The sequence below is a fragment of the Serpula lacrymans genome (genome assembly GCF_000218685.1).
Source record: "Serpula lacrymans var. lacrymans S7.9 unplaced genomic scaffold SERLAscaffold_1, whole genome shotgun sequence".
NCBI lineage: Eukaryota > Fungi > Basidiomycota > Agaricomycetes > Boletales > Serpulaceae > Serpula > Serpula lacrymans.
The window spans coordinates 3,433,094-3,453,218 of NW_006763290.1; the positions used below are offsets into that span (position 1 = coordinate 3,433,094).

Genomic DNA, 20,125 nt, shown 5'->3' on the forward strand with positions numbered 1-20,125 from the left:
TGGTTGCAACTCGGTCATAAAGTTTGTGTTATTGAGTTATAATCTTATATATTACAATTAATAAAAGTTTCACCACAGAAAACTGGTGAGGCTCCACAAGCTTCCCGGTCCTTGCGCAAATCTACACCCTTGGGCAATGGTGAACTGTGGTTGCAATCCTTTGTGGAGACCGGGGCCCTCATAAGTGCAATCTTGCATGTAGCTCACCCTGCACTTTATGAATCGGCTCGGGAGGCGCTGATACAAGTTGAGGACTATATGGATGATGTGATGGTACTAAAGGCATGGAGCTCAGTCTTCAATGCACTTTCTATCATTCTATCATCAGCAACCGGGAGACACCAGTACACTGGGATTGTCTCTCCAAAGCAGAGTGGTTTGACATGTTTGCAAGCGTAGGAGACTACAATGAAGCCATTCTGGAGCTCACCGGGGCATGTTTTTGCTTCAGGTTTGATAGTGGGACTATTGCTGCATTTAGTGGGAAGTTGCTGAATTATGGGGTTTCATCCTGCAGTGGTGAGAGAATATGTTTTGCATATTACATGAGGGAGTATATACATACAATGTACGGGGTGGGGACCCTGGGATAGTCAGTACCTTCACATGATCATGTTATGCATTTATAGATGTGGAATAGCAGCTGAACTGCCTTGATCTGGGTACATCACTGCTGCAAGTTTGTAGCTATTTGTAGTAGCTTGCTCAATAAAAAGGGTGAAACCCGGGCACCCTGCAGTTGGATACCGGAAGTGAGTAGAAGCCCGGGAATCTTGTATTACTACAATGGATTGCTATGAAGTCCAAGAATACTGGACTACCATTACATAGTATAATGAACTCAGGGTTTCTATTTAATTGTGGTCCACTATTCTAGTCCCCTCAAACCACTATGCCTAGCCTCTGGAATGAGTCCTTTGCCTGTTTTGAGAAATAGTTCCATGTCCTGATTTGCCTCTCTGCACATGCTACATAACCTGGTTTAGCCTCCATTTTATTGGCATCCCAAAAACCCTTTCAATGCTTAGCTTGATGTTGAAAATACTGAACTGTCCACTTTATCTTGAGGTGCACCAGAATATCTTCTTCTATCCACCTATTGTACATGGCTTTTGCGCTTAGCCAGTGAACCCGGTAAGCTGTATTGTATTACTAAATGTTAGCTGTGTGATACCGTGAAATTGTGACCAGGCTGGGGCATATATATTCAGACATCCAGGTCTGTTGGGAGGTGTCACTTTTCAGATATATGCTCCAAAACCATGGCAATCCAGTGTTGCAGAGTAGGGTTGCATTAGGATTTATGAGCTGGGTACTTGTCTTGAGGTGGTCTGGTTTGAGCTCTTGATATTTTGTAATATTTCTGCCCAGCACCCCAGAGATATAATTGCATGCCAGGCTCTCTTATATATGGCTGAGTGGACTTTGATGTCAGCATCCATGTGAGTAAGCTCTGCCCAAGCCTTCAACTTTTTCTTTTGAGAGCCCCGGGCTGCTCTTACCTTTGTCATGAACAGAAATGACTTTTGACCCAGTAGGATACATATCTGATGCAAGGTGTTGTTGGCCTGACCTTCCCAGAGTGTAAGCTCTTGACTTACTAGATGGTGTAGGCCTTTGATTTTGCAAGTGCCTTTTCCTAAGTTACAGGGTAACACCAATTTTCTCCTCTCAATAGGCTCATCATCGCCATCAAAGGAACCCGGGAGGTCAAACAGATTTATGTCTTCTGCATCATTGTTTTTATCAGAGTTTGGCCACCCTAGGACCTCCTCAAGAAACTATTAAGAACAAAGCTTGAAGGAAGTGTCTAGCCACTTGCTGAGAGCAATCAGGGACTGGAACTAGAGTCCAATGTGAGTAACTGTATTATTAGAGAGTATGACAGGTATACAGTACCTAGAGTCCAATGTGAGTAACTAGAGAATAGGAAGCATTGGACTCTGCAGTACTGTCCGAAGTTTTGTAAACAAAGGTAAACAAAGCAGCCATAAAGGCAAAATAATAGAGAACACAATCAATAGTGAATGATAGAAGAATAGATAGAGAAAGGAATGAAAATATATAGGTAGCACAAAGGTGCAGAATCACCAAAACTAACAGAAACTTGACAACATCAATATTGCCTAGATACCTTTCAACCTTAAGGTTGAAAGCATCTACGCGGGAGAGCAGGTGTTGACGCCTTTCCTCTAACTCCAGTTTTTCTGCTGTTTTCCCCTTTTTGTTGATTTGTCTTGCATACATTTGCAGCTGTATACTGTTAGGTAGAGTTAATCAGTATTCAAAAAAGCATATATTCCTGGGATCCTGGGGGCCCGGGGACTTACTGAGTCTCTTCCAACTTCAGACCCACCAATAACCAAGCAGCGGTTCCTTGAACCACTCCATTTTTTGTTTCCTGTTGCAATAAATGCAGCTGGATTTCTGCTTTGCTGCGTAATTTTGCCAAAGAGACTTTATATATATCCATGGTGTCTTCTTTATGCAGCTAGTTTTGCTGTGCATTTTTTTCCTGGGCAATCTAGGCCTCTGTGTCCTCGGAGTCTGCAGTGGAATGTATGTTTTTGAATGCAAGCATGCTTGATGGCAAGCCTTGTTGAACCTTTTTCAACTTCTTGCAAAGCGCCGGGACTAGGGATGCACTTAGTCATGAATATGGGTGAGTTATTGAAGCCCGGGACCTACCCATTTGTATAAGCTATTAAGAACAAAGCTTGAAGGAAGTGTCTAGCCACTTGCTGAGAGCAATCAGGGACTGGAATTAGAGTCCAATGTGAGTAACTATATTATTAGAGAGTATGACAGGTATACGGTACCTAGAGTCCAATGTGAGTAACTAGAGAATAGGAAGCATTGGACTCTGCAGTACTGTCCGAAGTTTTGTAAACAAAGGTAAACAAAGCAGCCATAAAGGCAAAATAATAGAGAACACAATCAATAGTGAATGATAGAAGAATAGATAGAGAAAGGAATGAAAATATATAGGTAGCACAAAGGTGCAGAATCACCAAAACTAACATAAGCTTCTTCCAATTGGAATCACTTATGTGGTTGTCCAATATTTCTTGCCTATGTGACTTACTCATAGCCCAGGTGCTTTGAGAGACTTCATTGAGGGGAGCCCAAAGCTTTTCTAATATCACCATCAACCTGCCCGGCCCCAGGGATGAAGTTAAGGGCATATCTTGGGAAGCAGATGTCTTGATGTTCATGCACATGGAATAATCCAAATGCCCTTGTACATGGATACACCACTGGGGACCTGAAGATAAGGACTTTCAAGGACCCACTTCAAGAAATGTTTACCATATTGGCACATTATATCGTGGAGGACTATGACTGAGTTAATACCGGCCAATAATGACAAGGCCTGACACAGGGAATATTCCATGTTCATTTGGCTATGAAGAGTGAGCAATTGCCACGATCACAGATTTGTGGGCAACTCACCATTCACCTTTCTGAAAATCTGCTACGGTACCCAAGCAAAATACTCCATGCCGGGCACAGGCAGTAGCACCAATCCCGGTAGCATCAAGGTGCTGCCAGTCCTTGTTTTCCAGGTTTACAGCTCTGTGGCCATTACAAGTAGACCCCACTTTATTTTCTTTGGCAATTTTGAGGTGCTCCATGTACAGTTGGCTTGCTATCAAGAATGCTGTGCCATTGGCCAATGGAACATCATCATGGGGGTTCTTTGAATTCATGTGCTCTGTGTTAAAGTTTTCATCCATGACAAAAGTCCTCAAGTGATACTGCCTGAGGGGGTCCTGCTTCTAATCAAGCGAGACATTGATACCCGGCTAAGGGCAAGCCAGGAAAAACAATGCTAGAGACCCTGGGGGAAGGGTGACAGCTGGGTTGGTGTGCAAATCCATGCCAACACATATCTTTCAAATGTCTCCACTGCTGGGACACCCTGAACTCCTGATATCTATTCTAGAGGGGGGAAATGTTATTGAGGTACCCAGGAAGTCTAGAACTGAGGGACGCACTGGGACCTTGTGCGGGAATGCACTATTTGTCGCCCACCGTATCTTGGAATAGAAAGTCATTGCAGAAGTTTTACATTCCTTGTTATTGATTAAGAAGTTATCAAGCAAAGCAAAGGTAAATGCTGTTTGAGGCTTCTTCTGACTTGCTGGGTACAACCCATTGGACAAGAGCTGAACGTCCAAGCAAGCAGCATTGGGACAGCTACACCATTTAACGGGCAAATGATGCACACCAGATCTGTCTACCAGAAGCATCATTGTATTGCCATTAATGTCAATGGAGCCAGTCCTTTTGGGAATATCACTCATTGTGATGACTTTTTTATCTTCCCATAATTCTCCTTCCTCATTGTCCGATGGGGCACCTGGAAAATTGTCCTGGGTAGCTTCCCCCTAGGAATTACCCTCTGGTGAGTTGTCCTCTGCTAGACTGTGGTTGTCATCACGTCCCAGGTATGGTTTCCCGGCGTGGCCCAGATGAATTACCAAGCTGGCTCTATAAAGCCAAGAAGGTTCAAAATGTGTGCCCACCCATTGCTCAACTCTATGAAATGGTAACCTCTGGTGAGCATCCCTGCAGCATAACATGAAATACTCTGGTTTCCCCAAACATTCTGTGCATCACCAAGTTCTTTCTCTCACTAAACAAAGGCTGCAAGCCTGTCCGGGGACTGCCCCTCTTCCTGCATGAGGACTTGCAGATACTCTGAATGATGATCCAGCCATTGTCTCATGTAATCATTCATTTTGTGACTAAACCAATGTCAGACGAATAATGGTAGGTGTGCTTACTCAATAGACTTGCCTTCACATTGGCTCAAGGACAGGATGGTCAATGTCTTGGGTGGGGAACATATCATGTTTATGAGGAGTTTAACGGGGTGTTGACAAAGTTGATTGGGATATACGGTCTTTCACACTTATTTGTTTTGTATGCACACTTCTGCTTGTTTTGAACTCCTTCTAATCTACTCTTTGTAACACTGAAGCCAAACATTGGGAAGAGCTGTGGCCCATGCTAAATAGTTCTGCGGAGAAGAGATGATGTTGTTAAACCAGACACCAGTTTGAAAATGCTCATACAAGGTATATATGATAGAAGGCAGTGATCGATATGGAGCCTATGCTTCTAATTTACGTTAGCTTCTATGACATCTAGGCCTCACAAAGCTAATTAACTGGATGGATTTGGCACTAAATTTCCATATATGGAAGCAATATATCAGGGAAGGCATTAGCCGGGAGGTACCTGACACATTCTGGGCCTTAGCTGAAGGCCCAGTATGGAGTTAAGGTGATGATATTATTGCTCACATCTGACAGAAGAGCCAAATATTTGCTTGGAATGGATGAATGTGGTATTTAATTGCCTGAAAATTTGCACTCAAACGGAAGAGAGAAAGATAGTGCTCATCTTCAAACATACACCTCACTTTTTAACTTGTACCACATTTGATCATGCCTGAAGTACAGTTTAATGACGCCCAAATTGAAATACTCAATGCACATTTGAAAGAGTTCCGGGGTGCAAATTCTCTACAATGGGGATGTGTATTTGATGATACCTGGGATGAAGTCAGGGAAAATTTGGGAGGACATGTACTAACCAACATCAAGGATTTAACTGACATGAAGGAGGTATAATCACTATTAATTGTCAAAGTATATCATCATGTTTACAATTAATATTGCAGCGGGTCAGATGTTGGTTGTACAACCACACTGGTAACAAAGAGCTCGGGAACAAGGTTGCTGGGCATGGAAAGTATTTAGGTCTGAATCAGGTGCTGAACTTAATGAAGAAGAAAGGGGTGGAGAAGAGGATGTGGGACCTTTACGGAGTGAAGCTGGGGCAGTCAGGTTATATTGGTAAACTGTAGAGTGTCCTGAAGGCAATGTTGACTGAGCTCAGCAAGGAGGGAGCTGGCAGCCCGAGTCTCCAAAATTATGCAGAATCAATGTTGTAGTAACCTCCTTGTGGACAACTTCAGTTCCAAATGGGACTGCCTCCACCCCCCGTGTCCAATCTCTCACGTCAAAATTAACTGGTGTTCATGTGAGCTCAGTATCACCGGTCTAACCATTGGCTCAGAATAAGCAAAGGTCTTGTTCAGGCTATTGACCCATCCTCAAGTTCTTGTTATCAAAGATATCGGAATAAATCCTAAATAGTCCTCAAAACTAATTCATCATTGGAAAGTAGATCCTTGATGGTCCAATGAGTTGACTTACCAATGTCTCAACACAACAGTAATTTTTCTATCTCATAACATCTGAGCATTTATTGGTGACATTGATATTTGCTAGATCTGAGTCTTGATTCCAACTGGACCCGTGATTTGCTTCAGGATATTGTGAATGGCCTTTGTCACAGATATGGTGACAATGAAGAGCAAGCTGTGATTCACACTGTGAACATTTTTGGGTTGGGTTTGGTACCAGTCCAAGGCAAGGGCAGCCCAGAGTGATCTCCATCCATGCCATTCTCACCACACTGTGCCTCTCCATCCAGACTATGAGCAGCTCATTCAATCAGCTGCGGAGTCTATGCATGGTCAATACCAATATTCCAGTAGCAGTTTCACAGCAGCAACTCATAGTGTGTATCTTCAGCTGGTATTCTGGTAGATGGGGTTTATGGATATTGTTTGATAGTTAGTACCTTTCAATGGACCTATGAAACGGGGCCATCAGCTTGCTCATTTTGACAGGCCAGTGATTTTCAACCAGTCAGCAACAACTTCCAACAGGCCAGCAACCAAGCCTCCAGTATTGTGTATCCAAACACGGATCTGGATTTGGAGTCAATGCTTTGACACCTACTAGAAGTGGACAGTGTTCCTGGTGTTACCAACAAGTATTCCCCTGTTGCTACTGGCGGAGGTCAGACAGCCCAAGGTACATAATTTGTTTCTTTTGCATTTTTGTGACGTGTACCACTTATGGCTTTATGAAGACTCCTCAAGCTCATCTGTGCACACTAGGGAGCCCTCTAGTGGCCCTACTTGCAGCAGGCCCCCAAAGCATCAACAAGCAAGGGAAAATTGGTGGTCCTTAATTCCTCATGCCACAGCATCAGTCAGTATTCCTGCAGATTCCGTAGTAAGTGGAGGTGATGTAGTAGACACTATGGGTTTTGTGAATATCATGCCTGTTCCCGGCCCTTCTGACTCATCTGCTGCTTCCAGCAGTACCAGCAGTGGCCTCATTAAAGGAGGCCCTTCCAATAGAGCCGACACATTTCAGACTGAAGCATCAAGTACAATTTCTTACCAACACAATTCTTATCAATACTAACCCTCTTTTACTCAATTTGTAGCTTCTTGCACCACATTTGTGAATTATATTTTGGGCAGTTGGACTAGCGGGGTATCCAACGACTTGGAAGGTACATCAAAATTTTTGTTATGACTAATTTGCACCCCTCACGTTGAAAATCAAAGATATGAATACAGCATTCTTAGACAGTCTCCAAGATATCGCACCTATGTGGTGCATAGTTCAACCTACAGCTATACGGTATACAAATTCCAGCCTCACTTTGGATACAATGTTCCCAAGGAATTGTCTCGTGTTGCAGCTTGCTTTAAGGGCTGTAAATATGGGTATCAACATTCATTGTACTGGAGAAAATTGTCATGTAGAACACGGTGAGTGACAATTTGAGTTTAAATCTATGATGTACATTTACGGACAGCTAACTCTGAATATTTTAATACAGATGTGATGACACTTGACTTGGATCAGGTTCGAGAACCTTGTCTTTGCACAATAATAATATATTGCCACAAAGTGATCAGTACAATCTACAGATTTATCCATACACCTTCTTTTCAACTCAATGATTCAGAGTTCCTGGTCACCAGAGCATCAAAAAATCCACCAGCATCAAAGTGTGAGCCCTCCTCAAGTGGAATCCAAGCATTGGATTTGGTTTTTTCCATGCTAGTTATATGGATCTAGTATCTGCTGACGTAATATCACCTTGCTCTTTTACTAATACTCATTAGATTAACCTTCACTCATTTGCAGAGGAATTCTACCGAGTCCAGTCTTGCTCTGGCCCAGGCTGGGTGTGACTATTTTGACCACCCTGCTTTCCTCCACATTTTGGATCCGCTATACTTTATGCAAAGCTCGGAACACTATATGGGAATAGTGAACCTCAATGCTAGTACTTCACATTGGGTTCCTTTGACCCATATAACAAATGCAATGGTTGCTAATATTGTAGCATTGGTATGTCAAGTCACTGTTACGTCTCACTGGCAAAATACTCTACCCAGCTAATAGGAACTACAATAACAGGTACACTGTTTCATCACCCAATGGGCATTGGGCACTTGCAAGCCCTTGCTCTTGGACTTGACTGACACTGCTACACTCCGTGATATCAACAGGACAAGTGACCGGATCCTTCAGTGGTTGGGTAGTGTTCCGTCATCTGCTCAAGTGAAGAGATATCACAGCGCATCAACTGAACAACCAAAAAATCCTATCATGGCCACACTTCTATCTCTTGTACAAAGAATCTCACTGGAAGAAATATCCTGACAACTTTTAACATGTATATTGGAATAGTAGGAATGAGATAGCTTCAAACTATGCTAAGCCAACTCAGAGTACCACTGGTAGTACTAGTGCTTTTACTACACCTCCTCTGAATCACATCAGTAGCTAGATGGGTCCAAGTCAGTCTTAGGTGCACCAAAACCCTCCAGGACCGCTAACTGGTATGATAAGTCCGCTGTTCGATCTTGAACATCTTCTAATTGGCTGGATATCACAGCCAGAAGGTGCTCAAGCCTTGATACCTTAGCAATCAATGTATTCCAGTCCTGCAACTCCGAACCACCACTTCTATCCTTTGTAACAACCAAGAGTTAGTTACTCTGGCGCACACAAAACACACTATAAGGAAGATGATGAGGGAGTGGTTACCCCTAGAGCTGCAGAGAGTTTGTTGGTTAACAACAGGAGGACTCGCTGAGGAGTCTCCTGGATCTATTGGGGTATATATACTAATACAGAGTGTTTGTACTTATGTACTGTACAGTTGATAAAGTCAGTGGCTGATGATGTCATGGGGCCTAGCCCGCATGGCCAACTCCACTGTGTGAGAGAGTTGTGTCTATAATAAGAAGAAAGGCAATCCGGCGTGAGAAAGAGGAGTTTGGACAAAAAGGGGAAGTGCCGCGTGGCACCATGTGTGAAAGCTAAAGTACAAGGTTAAAGCGGAGAATAAAAGTAAAGGGAAGGTCCAAAAATTGTGTTATCGTAACATCCTTGATATTGGGCTCTGAGTCCACATTCACATCATAATGAAGTTCTATCGGCCATTCAAGTAGCCAATTCAAAACAAAGTCAGCACTTGAGTCACTCTACAGTTGGCTAGGATACTTAACTTCCGAGTCCAAGTCCAAGTCAATACAGGTTCAGGTTTCACCTTTGCCGTTGTAAGGCCCATTGTAAGGCTTCCAAGTCAGTTGTAGTTGCTGTGATTCATAGTTTGAGGAGCGCTTGTCCCTTTTCTTTTGATTCCTACACACAGCAGATTCCACTGACTCGGACAAATAACATGAACCTGGAACACAATTTCCTTCTTCAGGTAGGTTTACCCATTTATTTTTTGAAGTTCTAAGTCTTCCCTATTTTGAGATTAAACCCAGCCCTTCAATTTTTGGGATCATCCCTCATCATATTCAGCAGTTTGAGTTCTGTAAAAAAACCAGCCAAAGAGGTACTCTGTTATGCACCTTACAGTTATTTCCTGCCCTCTGATCTTGTCGTTAATCACTCCACTGGCAGTGTTATTGAGACAAAAAGTCAATGACTCGGAAGAGTGCGTGCATTTTATAGATATTTGTAGTGCTTGTTTAAGATCTGAAATGACTGCCCTGTGAACTGGAAGAAGCCACACAAGAACCCAAAGCTACCAGGAGCTCAGGCTAACAACTGTAGCACTGTACTACCATTTATGCCCAAGGAGACGCAACTGGATTTCCATTTCAGGACTTGAACAGCTTTCAAGTACCAAAAAGTCAACTCACCCAATGTGGGTAGGCCCCCCTATTTTATGCATTTGGTGTAACTACCTTATAATCATCTTGCTGCCAGCATCACATCATGGCAAGTTACGGCTCTTATCAAAGTTTTAGGCTACGCCACTTACTCAAAAATAGCCTCTATGTCCCAAGAAGTCTTTCAAGAGGATATACCGCTTGTGCAGTCATAAGTGTCATATGGTCACTGTAGTAATGCACATCAGATATAAAATGTACTCTAAAGTCGTCTGCCATTGATTTTCCACCTTTTGCATCTATGTCTGACAACAAAGGTGACAGGGAATATTGGCGTAGTTCAGAGAATAACAAGTGTGGCCGAAGTTCTGCCTTGGAGCTGGGCCCTAGGAAAAGACCATAAGTCTGAGTTTGATTTGTATGATGCAGCGATGCCAGCAGCTATCCTGCCATGCTTCACTAGGCATAGTATTTGCTAATGTTTGACTTACTATCTGTACAGTTCTACCCAAGATCCTATTGTTCATCATGGACATCATTTTGAGCAAGCAATACATGCATTCTGTAATGTCCAGAGTCTTATCAAAAACGGTATTGAACATATGGTTTTGGATGAGCCCAAAAAGAGCTATACAGCTGAGTATGAGACTGTCTTCTTTCTCTGTATTTCCATTCATCCGCTCCTTAATTTCCAGGGAACGTAAAGAACAAAGTGTATATTTAGAGCTGCTTAAAATTATTCCGAGGCTGGAGAAAGATTTGATGAGAGAAGATTCCTCTGAGGAAGAAATAATCCATATTGCCGACTTGGTATGGACATTTTTCTTACCACAACATACTCTTATGATAAATTTGTTTACAGATTCAAAAGGTGCAAACAATACAAAAGGTCTTAAAGGCAGGTCGTTGATTGGATTACCCCTAAAGGTCAAGCACTTCCGCCTTACATACATCATAATGTAAAGACTGGGCATGGATTCAATAATGAGCATATGGGGGCTCTTCTATGCTCAGCAGGGATGGATTGGTCAAACTTAGAGTGCATTATTCAACTTGTCTTTGATTTGATGTATTGACTTGTTGTTATAGGAATTGGAGAAAAACTCGTCAATGGCCAAATTCAAGTCTCAGGAGATCAGTGGCCGATAATGCTGTATGCTAAATACCAGTACAACCTGGATGATCCTTGGGAAGATTTATTGAGAAGCAGTCTTCTTATAAATGTGAGTTTTTTGAGTATACTACTATTCTGATGATTTGAACTCTTTTATAGGTGTTTGAGCATATTTTTACATCGCCCAGCTCTGTCAATCAAGAGCCGAAGGCTACACGCTCTTGTAATGCCCGTATACATGGCATGCTTGCTGTAACAAGAGCCTCCATTGCCTACATGGCTACACAAGTAAGCTATGGCACCTCAATATTCTAAAGATCACGCCTTGATAAGATGACTTGAAAATATAGGTTCATTTTGCACTAACTTCAGCACAGGTGTTTTTACGGACAGATCTTACCACTGATTCCAAGTGTTTCTACAACAGCATCCTGATTTTGTTGGATGATCCAGAGGAGTGTGATGAAGTCGAGTCTTTGATGAATTGGTGGAATCAGTCAGCATTTCCTGATGACAGAATGACTTTCCACTGGGTTTAAGACCTTATTCCTGGTACCGTAGGTTATCAGGTCTATCTTTACAATTGCCACAGGAAATGGCACCGGAACATTGTCTCAAGTCTGAACAACCGGTTTTTTCTGGTCACCTCTCTTTCCGGCCATTTTCCTGCTTTTCAAGCTTTCCTTTCTTCCATCTTATCACTTTCCTTCCTATCAATGGCTCAAGCCAACTCTTCTGAGTCCTGTGTTCTTCACAATGACTCTTCTTTACACTTTATCCCGTGCTCTTCATGTCCTCCGCCTGACCATCATATTCCTCCCTTCCCCAGCATGCTTTTGCATGCTCCTCTGTTCAACATCAGTCTTACCAATGCACCCCATCTGCATCTGTATCTGCATCTGCTTCTCCTTTAACTTTGTTGTACCCGTCAATACCCTCCTCCTCGTCTGCTAGACTTTCAAGCACTTCAAGCAATCACAATGTCACTCCTCCCTTTCTTCACCGTGGTGAGTGCTATTTTCAAGGTCCTTCTCATCCTTCCTGATCTCTGTCCTTTTTGCTCGTTGTATGTTTCCTTTGGTTGTCTCGGATGTTTGCACAATGATAGTGCTGCCGGTTGTTGAACGAGATTATGAAAGTCGGAATGGTAAAGTTACTGACAACTTCATTAGCACTTATTGACTTCGGCGTAGTTTTAGTTTTTGTGATGTTCATGACAACAAGGGCTATTTCTCCCCAACAACTGTGGCCTATGGGACCTATTGTAGTTGCTCAATTTGAATCTATTTGCCCACTCCTTGAACATTTTCAACATCTTACTGTGCCAAATTTAAGTGTCATAGCTCGTGCCCATGCAATATATGTTGCAAAGAATCCCGTCGAGATTGTTCTCGTCCGCCATTTGCTTGCACATCATTGTAGTTTTTGTTGTATGCACTTTCACAGATATGTCTTCCATGAATTGAAGAGTGATCATTGTGATTGCAATTGTCAATGCCAACCTGACTTTATAGCTGACATTTGCGCTTGACAGAATCAATTATCCCTTCAACAAATGGAAAACCAGCAACAAAGTTGAGCAAGCCATCAGCCATATCCCCCCTCTGTCACAACTCTGTCTTTTCCTCCTATTGCATCCGCAAACAACAAGTTGCGTATCATACAACAATGGCAATCCACCAAGTCCTCCTTTGTCCAATCTTGCAAGCCATGTGCTGTCTGTGGCCAAAACAAATTGTTTGACAATGTTGAAGCTGTTCATCCAGTGAGTTTTGATCTGAAGTTATTGAGGAATGACTATCTTCCCAGATATACTTTTCCCCGGTCTTATGATTTTGAACTATATGACCAAGTGATCTTATACCACAAAGGAATGCAAAGTACGCATACATTATGTCCCATCCTTATGTGTTCCTTGTGCCCCCATTTGCTTGTTGATCATCATAAGCAACCCGTGGATTCATGGTCCAATTTTTAGTATTACAGTCATAATGTATTGCCCTCAGCTGTACAACAATGTGCAGCTACTTGCTCCAAACTAGATCTTATACTCATTGCACAGGCACAATCCATGCAGCTGTCTTATTTATTTTCAGAGAAGGAGGGAGCATTTAGGGGTGATCCTACTGCTTCTCAAAAGTTCATCAGAGGTAATGTTGCCATTTTACCACAAGATACTCTAAATGTTTGAGATTTCTTTGCCCCCTTCTCGTTCCAACATTGATGAGTCTCTTTGCACTTTATTTGTTAGGGCTGACACTGCTGTGAACCGGGAGAGCATCCATGGTACCAAAGGAGTGGTGTTCAGTTTAGCAAACACAACTTGAATGAGTTGTATAGTGGCAATGATGACAATCAGTTGCCCTCTGCCATCTCTTTGAATTTTGTAGCTCCTGAATCTCATGGCAATTCTGCAACTTCAGACTATACAGATTGTTCACAAGTAGAACTTGACTCACCAGACTTGCCTGCACAGGATGACTATATACTTGACAGAGTTGGCTATACTGCTGGCAACCATTCACCTGCAAGCTACAAATTGATGAAAGCCACTGCACTCGCTTCATGTTTGAATGGCCATAGGTTTCTACAAGTTTGGAGTGCTAGTAAGTTGATGAATGATGAAGATTCTTCAATGTTATCATTATTGTTTCCTCATTTGGATCCATGGGGCATAGGCAGCTTTCACCACCCAGATCACACAGAACGGCAACACATATGTTCCGAAGACAAGTCCATAATCTCTTAATGCAGGATGATGGTCGGTGTTACAATAACACATTTTTGGGCCTTTAATTTTCATTCTCCTCTTTAACCTTTTACTGTATTTTTCACACTCCGTTCCACGTGGCACTTTCCCTTTTGTTCAAACTCCACTTTCTCGCGCCGCACTGCCTTTCTTTCTATTTTAGATACAAGTCTCTCATGCAGTGGAGCTGGTTACACGGGCTGCGCCCTCTGACATCATCAGCCACTGCCTTCGTCAACTGTATAGTATATATGTACAAACAATCAAACCTATAGTAGTATATATACCCCAATAGATCAAGGAGACTCCTGAGCGAGTCCTCCTGTTGTATCCTCACAACTAACTTGTTGAAGCCTAAAGGGTAACCACTTTCTCATCATCATCTCTATAGTTGGTTCTAGTTGTGCGCCAGAGTAACAAACTCTTGGTTGTTACAGTTGGTTTCAAGCAGATGCCAACTTTGCCTATGTCTGTTTTAACATTATGCAAAAGAAAGAGGTCAACCAGCAAGTGTCTTTTTGTGTATCCTCATCTTTACGTGAGTTGATTGGTGCCCAGGTCACTGAACATGCCCCTGGTTTGACTGACCTTATTCATCTCTGGGAGAAAAATCTGTTAGAATATACTCTGACATACCAATACCCCATAGGATAATACCTCTGATTTGTAAGCCAGCCCAGTATGCAGCAGCTATTCTGTGTAAGACGTCCGTGGTTGCATGTCATGTTTAAGATCCTACATTGTATAACCTTGGCCATATAGCTCAATTGGTAGAGCAGCTATCATGTATCCAGAAGGTTCCAGGTTCAATCCCTGGTCTGGTCATTTATCCAATTTTATCAAAATCCTGTTGCAAAAGCTTGTCAAATAAACTCAAGCTCATTGCCAAAGAAGTTAAAGGGTCAACTGGCTACAAACTCTGCCACAGAAATGAGATTCGCGCTCTACTGAAGAGTTTCGGAACTCCTGCTCTTTTCCTTACCCTTAATCCCTGTGATGTTCACCATCCCCTTGTTGGTATTCTTGGCGGTTTACTCCCTGAAGCTTGGCAAGCTATGTCATTGTATGAGCATAGTGTATTTGTAGCAAATAACCCAGCAGCAGCTGCTCAGTTTTTCCATGTTATGATGACTCACTTTCTTCAAATTATTGCTTAACACGGCTCAAATTCTCCAGGTTTGTTTAGATACAGTGAAGCCTACTATGGTATGGTTGAAGCCCAAGGGTGAGGCACCCTTCATTGCCATCTATTGCTGCGAGGTAATCCCAATCCACAAAGGTTGCGTGGTCAAATGCAAGCTGACAGTGTCTATTGTGATCAAATAATTGAATGGTTCGAATCTATTATCAAGTGTGAGCTTTATGGCATGAATAATATTTTGACTCCAGAGGATGGGACACCAGTGAAGAAACCACCTTGTTCTCCTGATTCTATTGACCCGCATGTACTAAACACTCCTTGTTTTTCCCCTGATTCTGATGATAGTCAATTTCAGACTGATTTCCAGGTTTTCATTACTGAGTTGGCAATTGCGTGCAACTGGCATGAACATACAGATACCTGTTGGAAACATCTCAAAGTAGGGGAACCTAGGGATGATTCACATTGCTGCATGCGTATCAATGGTAGTACAAGGTCACTCACTGAAATTGATCCTGAAACGAAGTCCATCTTGCTTTGACAATTGCATCCTTGGGTCAACAACTTCAATGAGGTTGTCATTTTCCTCATGCGCTGCAATATGGACATCAAGTATATTGGATCTGGCCAAGCCGCAAATTATTATGTAACTGATTACATTACAAAAAGCACTTTGCCAGTACATGTCGGTTTTGATGCCTTGCAATATGCTGTAAAGCAAAATGGGATAAAATGGGTGTCGTCAGAAGAGTCGACAACCTTCAGAAATCGTAGTTTATTCACCAAGGCTGTTAATGCTATCATGGCACAACAAGAGCTGTCACATCAACAAGTAATGAGCTACTTGGTAGGTGGAGGTGACTGCTATAAAAGCCATTTTTTTAAAGTGCTGCGATGGGGTGATTTTGATTGATACATACTGAGGGAAGAGCGCAATGAAGAAAGTGTTGAAAACAACATTAGTACAGAGGACAGTGATAATGATAACTCATCAGGAAAAACCATTTTGCTATAAAGCTGGGTATGTTTCTATAGCTGTTATGATAGCTATTAAATTCCTATTATAGCCATAAATCTCTATGTGAAGCCTTATATTTACTATGTCAGCTATACTAGCTATACCAGCTCATTATGTCTATGAGAACCTTTTTCTGATACTAATAATGATAGAATTAATATTCACCAAATAGTGTGGTATGCATACAAACTAGCCCAATTATTTAATAGAAATCTATCACAAACATCCAAAGCATTTTCTGTACACCAGTGAGCAGGCACTTGATCTTTTCCAAACAAAGGCAACAAGTGGCAGCCTTGTTGTATACTGCTCAATGGTACTATGGAAGCTGGTGGAGTACCATCAGCTTTAAGTGCAGGTTTTGTAATCACATACATCATATGTGCTGGATCTGCACTACTTTTCAACTTGGTGTACCATTCAATGTACGCCAATGGAATTTTGGGCCAATGTTTTGGTATACCAACAGAACCACCATGAAAAATGGCAGGGAGCTTGAACATTACTTTAAGTCTCCCGACACGTGTACCTATGTCATGAAACATTAATTCACAACTTGAAACTGATCATGAAATTAGAGGAAAATATTACCAGCAACACCTGTTGACTCTGCTTCTAATGAGTCTAATATGACAACATTATCAAACTGTGGAGCAATTCCTTTGGACCTAGGTCTTGCTTTGATGACTTCATACTTTACACTTGCACTTGCACTAGCATCATCTCCAAGGTGAATTGGAGTGAATTTGAAATTAGTGAATACGTCAAGTGAATCAAATGGGAGATTTGCAATATTGACTTGATTTCTGGACATATAACCTGGCTGACCATGCATTAGGTGATTCAGAAACTCCTTGCTATCACGTATAAAGCCATGACATTGGTGGTTTTATTGAATTGATTGAAGGGGTTGTCGTGGAAGAGGAGGTACTTTGGCTATTTTAATACCTAAGCCAGATGGATTCTGGAGAATATCTTGCTGATGTGAAACTGGTCTATTTTGTAAAGACAATTGATAGCATTCAAGCCATGCAGCTTTTTCTTGTCTTGTTAGCCAGGTGGTCATTTGTGTATGCTCATTCCTATGATTTGATGCTCTCCATGCATCCTTGGCCATGTCTATGTGGAAATGTTCAAAATTATCTGTGTTGTAGTTATTTGTAGCACCAAACCAGCAAATAGAGTCAACATAGAGAGTGGAATTTAGGAAGATTCAAATTTTCTCTAACACCCAGAGTGACAAAAATTGCTTTGTTTTGATGATATGTTTTGAGAGCATCTGATAGATATCCAAGGGTTGTATCACTGTGTGTGGGGTACTGAGCAATGTATATGAAGTCCAAGATTGATCTAATTGCAATAATTGCCTGCTTGGGGAATTTTCCTACAAGGGATCCTAAAAATACCTTGGCCATATCTTTTCTTTGGCCTCCAGATATCTGAGAAAGAGCCGATAAGCCATTTTTGAAATGCTTTGATCCATATGCAGGAGGTAAAGTGCATATTCTTGCATCCAGTTCCTCTATACCCATAAGATCTTAGCACTATGAGACAATATGTTTGATGACAACTTGATATAACTAATGCAAGACATCGGGGGTAATGCAAAAATGAATATTACAGTAGGGAAATCCTTCCCAAAATGGCCTGTAAACACCTCCAGATACATCTTTATCCATACATTGATCAAAAAATTCTCTCCTTGAGTTCGAAGATGAGGCTTGATTAATGACAGAGAAAGTCCAGTCAGACGTCCAAGGTTCCCCAGCTGCTTTATTTTCAAGGTCTGTTGCTGGACGCCTGCACTTGGGACATGTTCCATACTTTGAGCAAGTCACCAGACATTGCTCTGGATAGTCGGCGACATAGCAAGCAAGAATAGGGTGAATTTTTCTCACTGCACCATCTCCACCTGTAACCTCCATTCCTTTACGTCCAGCCTCAATAAGTGGCTCCAAAATCATCCATACTGAGGCATGGAAAAGTCTTTGAACATGTACTGTCTTCTCCTTTGTTGTCAAGGATCAACTCGGCCGTCGACACTTTCATAGCACAACTCGCGGCTGCACATGAAGACTCCTCAATGTTCAACTCAGGAGAGTGGGCGCACTCTGTCAACTCCCTGTTGACCTCTGTTATGTCCACCAATGACTACCTGGATGGCGCATGACCAGTAAAGACATAGGTGTCAACTTTTTGCTGATGATCAGCTACATCCAGCTTGTTGCCAAGTCCCAAAGGTAAGTGAAAATTGTTACAAAAAATTATCATTTCTTTCTGATGTTTGTATGCTAGTCTTTGCTCTCAGCAAGGTATCTCCCAGGCAAACCTTTGGAGGGATCTCCCTCAGCCCAAGCCGTCTAAGAAACAGTTTGAGCAATGGCATGCTATGGGCTGCAAGTTTGCAGCCATAGCAGCCGGTGGTAAGATTACCTTTGTCCATATTCAACCATACTTACAGATCTATGTAGGATCTATCTATGCTCTTGTTTTGGTTGCTTGAACTTACGGGTTCAACTTGGTGAAATGGATGGAACAACGCCATAGGAGATAGCCAATGTCTTTAGGTGTCCAGTTGAATGTAAGTGTACTATTTTTTACTGTGTGTATGCTGACTAAACAATGCCATGCAGCTACTGTTAGTGGGCAGTTGGTGATTAGTAGAATCATCCCAACTATTTCTAGCTTACGCCAAAACCTGCCACTGAACATGAACTGCATGTTTGCACCTGGCGTGATCAGTTATTATGGCCTTTCTGCCAATATTGATTGCACAAATTTTGAGGCTTCTGATCAATTTTTTAAGGTTATCCGATTCAAGTACGTTACAATCAGTTGATTCTAACAGTTTCTGATTTTTTTCTGGTTTTTTGTAGTATTTTCCAACTCTTGGATTGTCGTCTAGATTGTTGGGGAGTCTGTATGCACACTATAGACATAGCTCATGTACCCATACATTGTCATGGTCAGGCTATCTTAGGTGTAGGTACAACATTTTCAGTTCACTTCCTGACTCCCTTATCCGATCTTGACAACATCCTGCCCCGTTCTCAACCACCATCACCATCATTACCATCAGTTGTCCTCCCTGAAATGTATGTGGTTAGCACAACATTCCAGAATATGGCTGAAGGCAATCGCCAATACTCTGCACCGCAGGATCCTGGCGCTAACTACGAGTGGACCGAATCAGAAAGAGAAAGGGCTAGTCGAGCCATCAAGGTCACAGATGTGGAGGACCTGACGGCCAAAGTATGTCATTATCATGTATGTAGTGTACACAATCTTAATGCTGAATACTTGTTCTTAGATACAGAAACATTATGATGGGGGTGTTCATACAGACCCCTCAGCATACTTGTATATACCTTGATAGTTCCCTACATCCCTCTTCTCTTGAAAAACAGCAATGCTTTGTTCATGTTATTTTTAAATAGCTCTATGCCAGAATCAGTTCACACCACTCTCCTGCCTAACTTCCAGTCCTGCAGATGAGAGAGGGGGATATTGTGCTCTTTCGCTCATGTGATATAACTCATTTTAACTCACACTTAGAGTGCAGAGGGGCTCAATTGTCTTGCAAACTGACAAGGAAATGGATATTGGAGGAATGGGCAAAATGGATGTGCTGGACATTCTTCTTTACATTGATAACCATGGACTTTGTACTGCATTTTGTCTTTTTGACCTTGATACTCTTAGATATTTACCAATTGTTTGATCCAGAGTTTGTCACTAATTGTACTAGTGTATATTTGTTTGTTGTATCACTTTTGAGAAGAAAGTTGAAAGGTGTGAGGGATGAAATGTTCCACTGTTTGCTAATTCCTTATTTTCTATATCTTTTACCTCTGTCTCTGTCTACTATTTTGGTGATGGCTGCTAGCACAAGATCTGGGCAGAACAAAACTTAGGGGAGTAAGTCCAAGAAGCCTTTAACTAAACATTCCAGGGCTCAAAGGACATTAAACTCTTCCGATGGGCTTACACGAGATGAAGAAATCTTATACAGCCAACTGATGAAGAAGTTGCAAGCATCTGGAAAAGATGCAAATGCTGACAGGCTAGCATGTGAGTCATTTAAT

At 42.0% G+C, this 20,125-nt stretch overlaps 3 protein-coding genes across 3 annotated transcripts; 2 read left to right on the top strand and 1 right to left on the bottom strand.

Annotated features, from left to right (window-relative positions):
- Window positions 1-1,017: 1,017 nt before the first annotated feature.
- SERLADRAFT_404756 (uncharacterized protein) lies at window positions 1,018-4,307 on the bottom strand (the record flags this gene model as incomplete). The annotated part of the gene is made up of 9 exons (XM_007312522.1): window positions 1,018-1,139; window positions 1,503-1,547; window positions 1,602-1,639; window positions 2,135-2,260; window positions 2,331-2,457; window positions 3,086-3,265; window positions 3,310-3,404; window positions 3,454-3,779; window positions 3,999-4,307. The coding sequence occupies 9 exons, from the start codon at window positions 4,305-4,307 to the stop codon at window positions 1,018-1,020; spliced, it is 1,368 nt and encodes a 455-aa protein (XP_007312584.1).
- A 1,149-nt stretch (window positions 4,308-5,456) lies between these two features.
- Window positions 5,457-5,878, top strand: SERLADRAFT_432310 (uncharacterized protein; the record flags this gene model as incomplete). The annotated part of the gene is made up of 2 exons (XM_007312523.1): window positions 5,457-5,636; window positions 5,693-5,878. 2 exons carry the CDS (start codon window positions 5,457-5,459, stop codon window positions 5,876-5,878), a joined length of 366 nt encoding a protein of 121 aa, XP_007312585.1.
- Window positions 5,879-11,002: 5,124 nt separating this feature from the next.
- On the top strand, window positions 11,003-11,671 carry SERLADRAFT_432311 (uncharacterized protein; the record flags this gene model as incomplete). The annotated part of the gene is made up of 4 exons (XM_007312524.1): window positions 11,003-11,045; window positions 11,108-11,241; window positions 11,292-11,420; window positions 11,483-11,671. 4 exons carry the CDS (start codon window positions 11,003-11,005, stop codon window positions 11,669-11,671), a joined length of 495 nt encoding a protein of 164 aa, XP_007312586.1.
- Window positions 11,672-20,125: the final 8,454 nt, after the last annotated feature.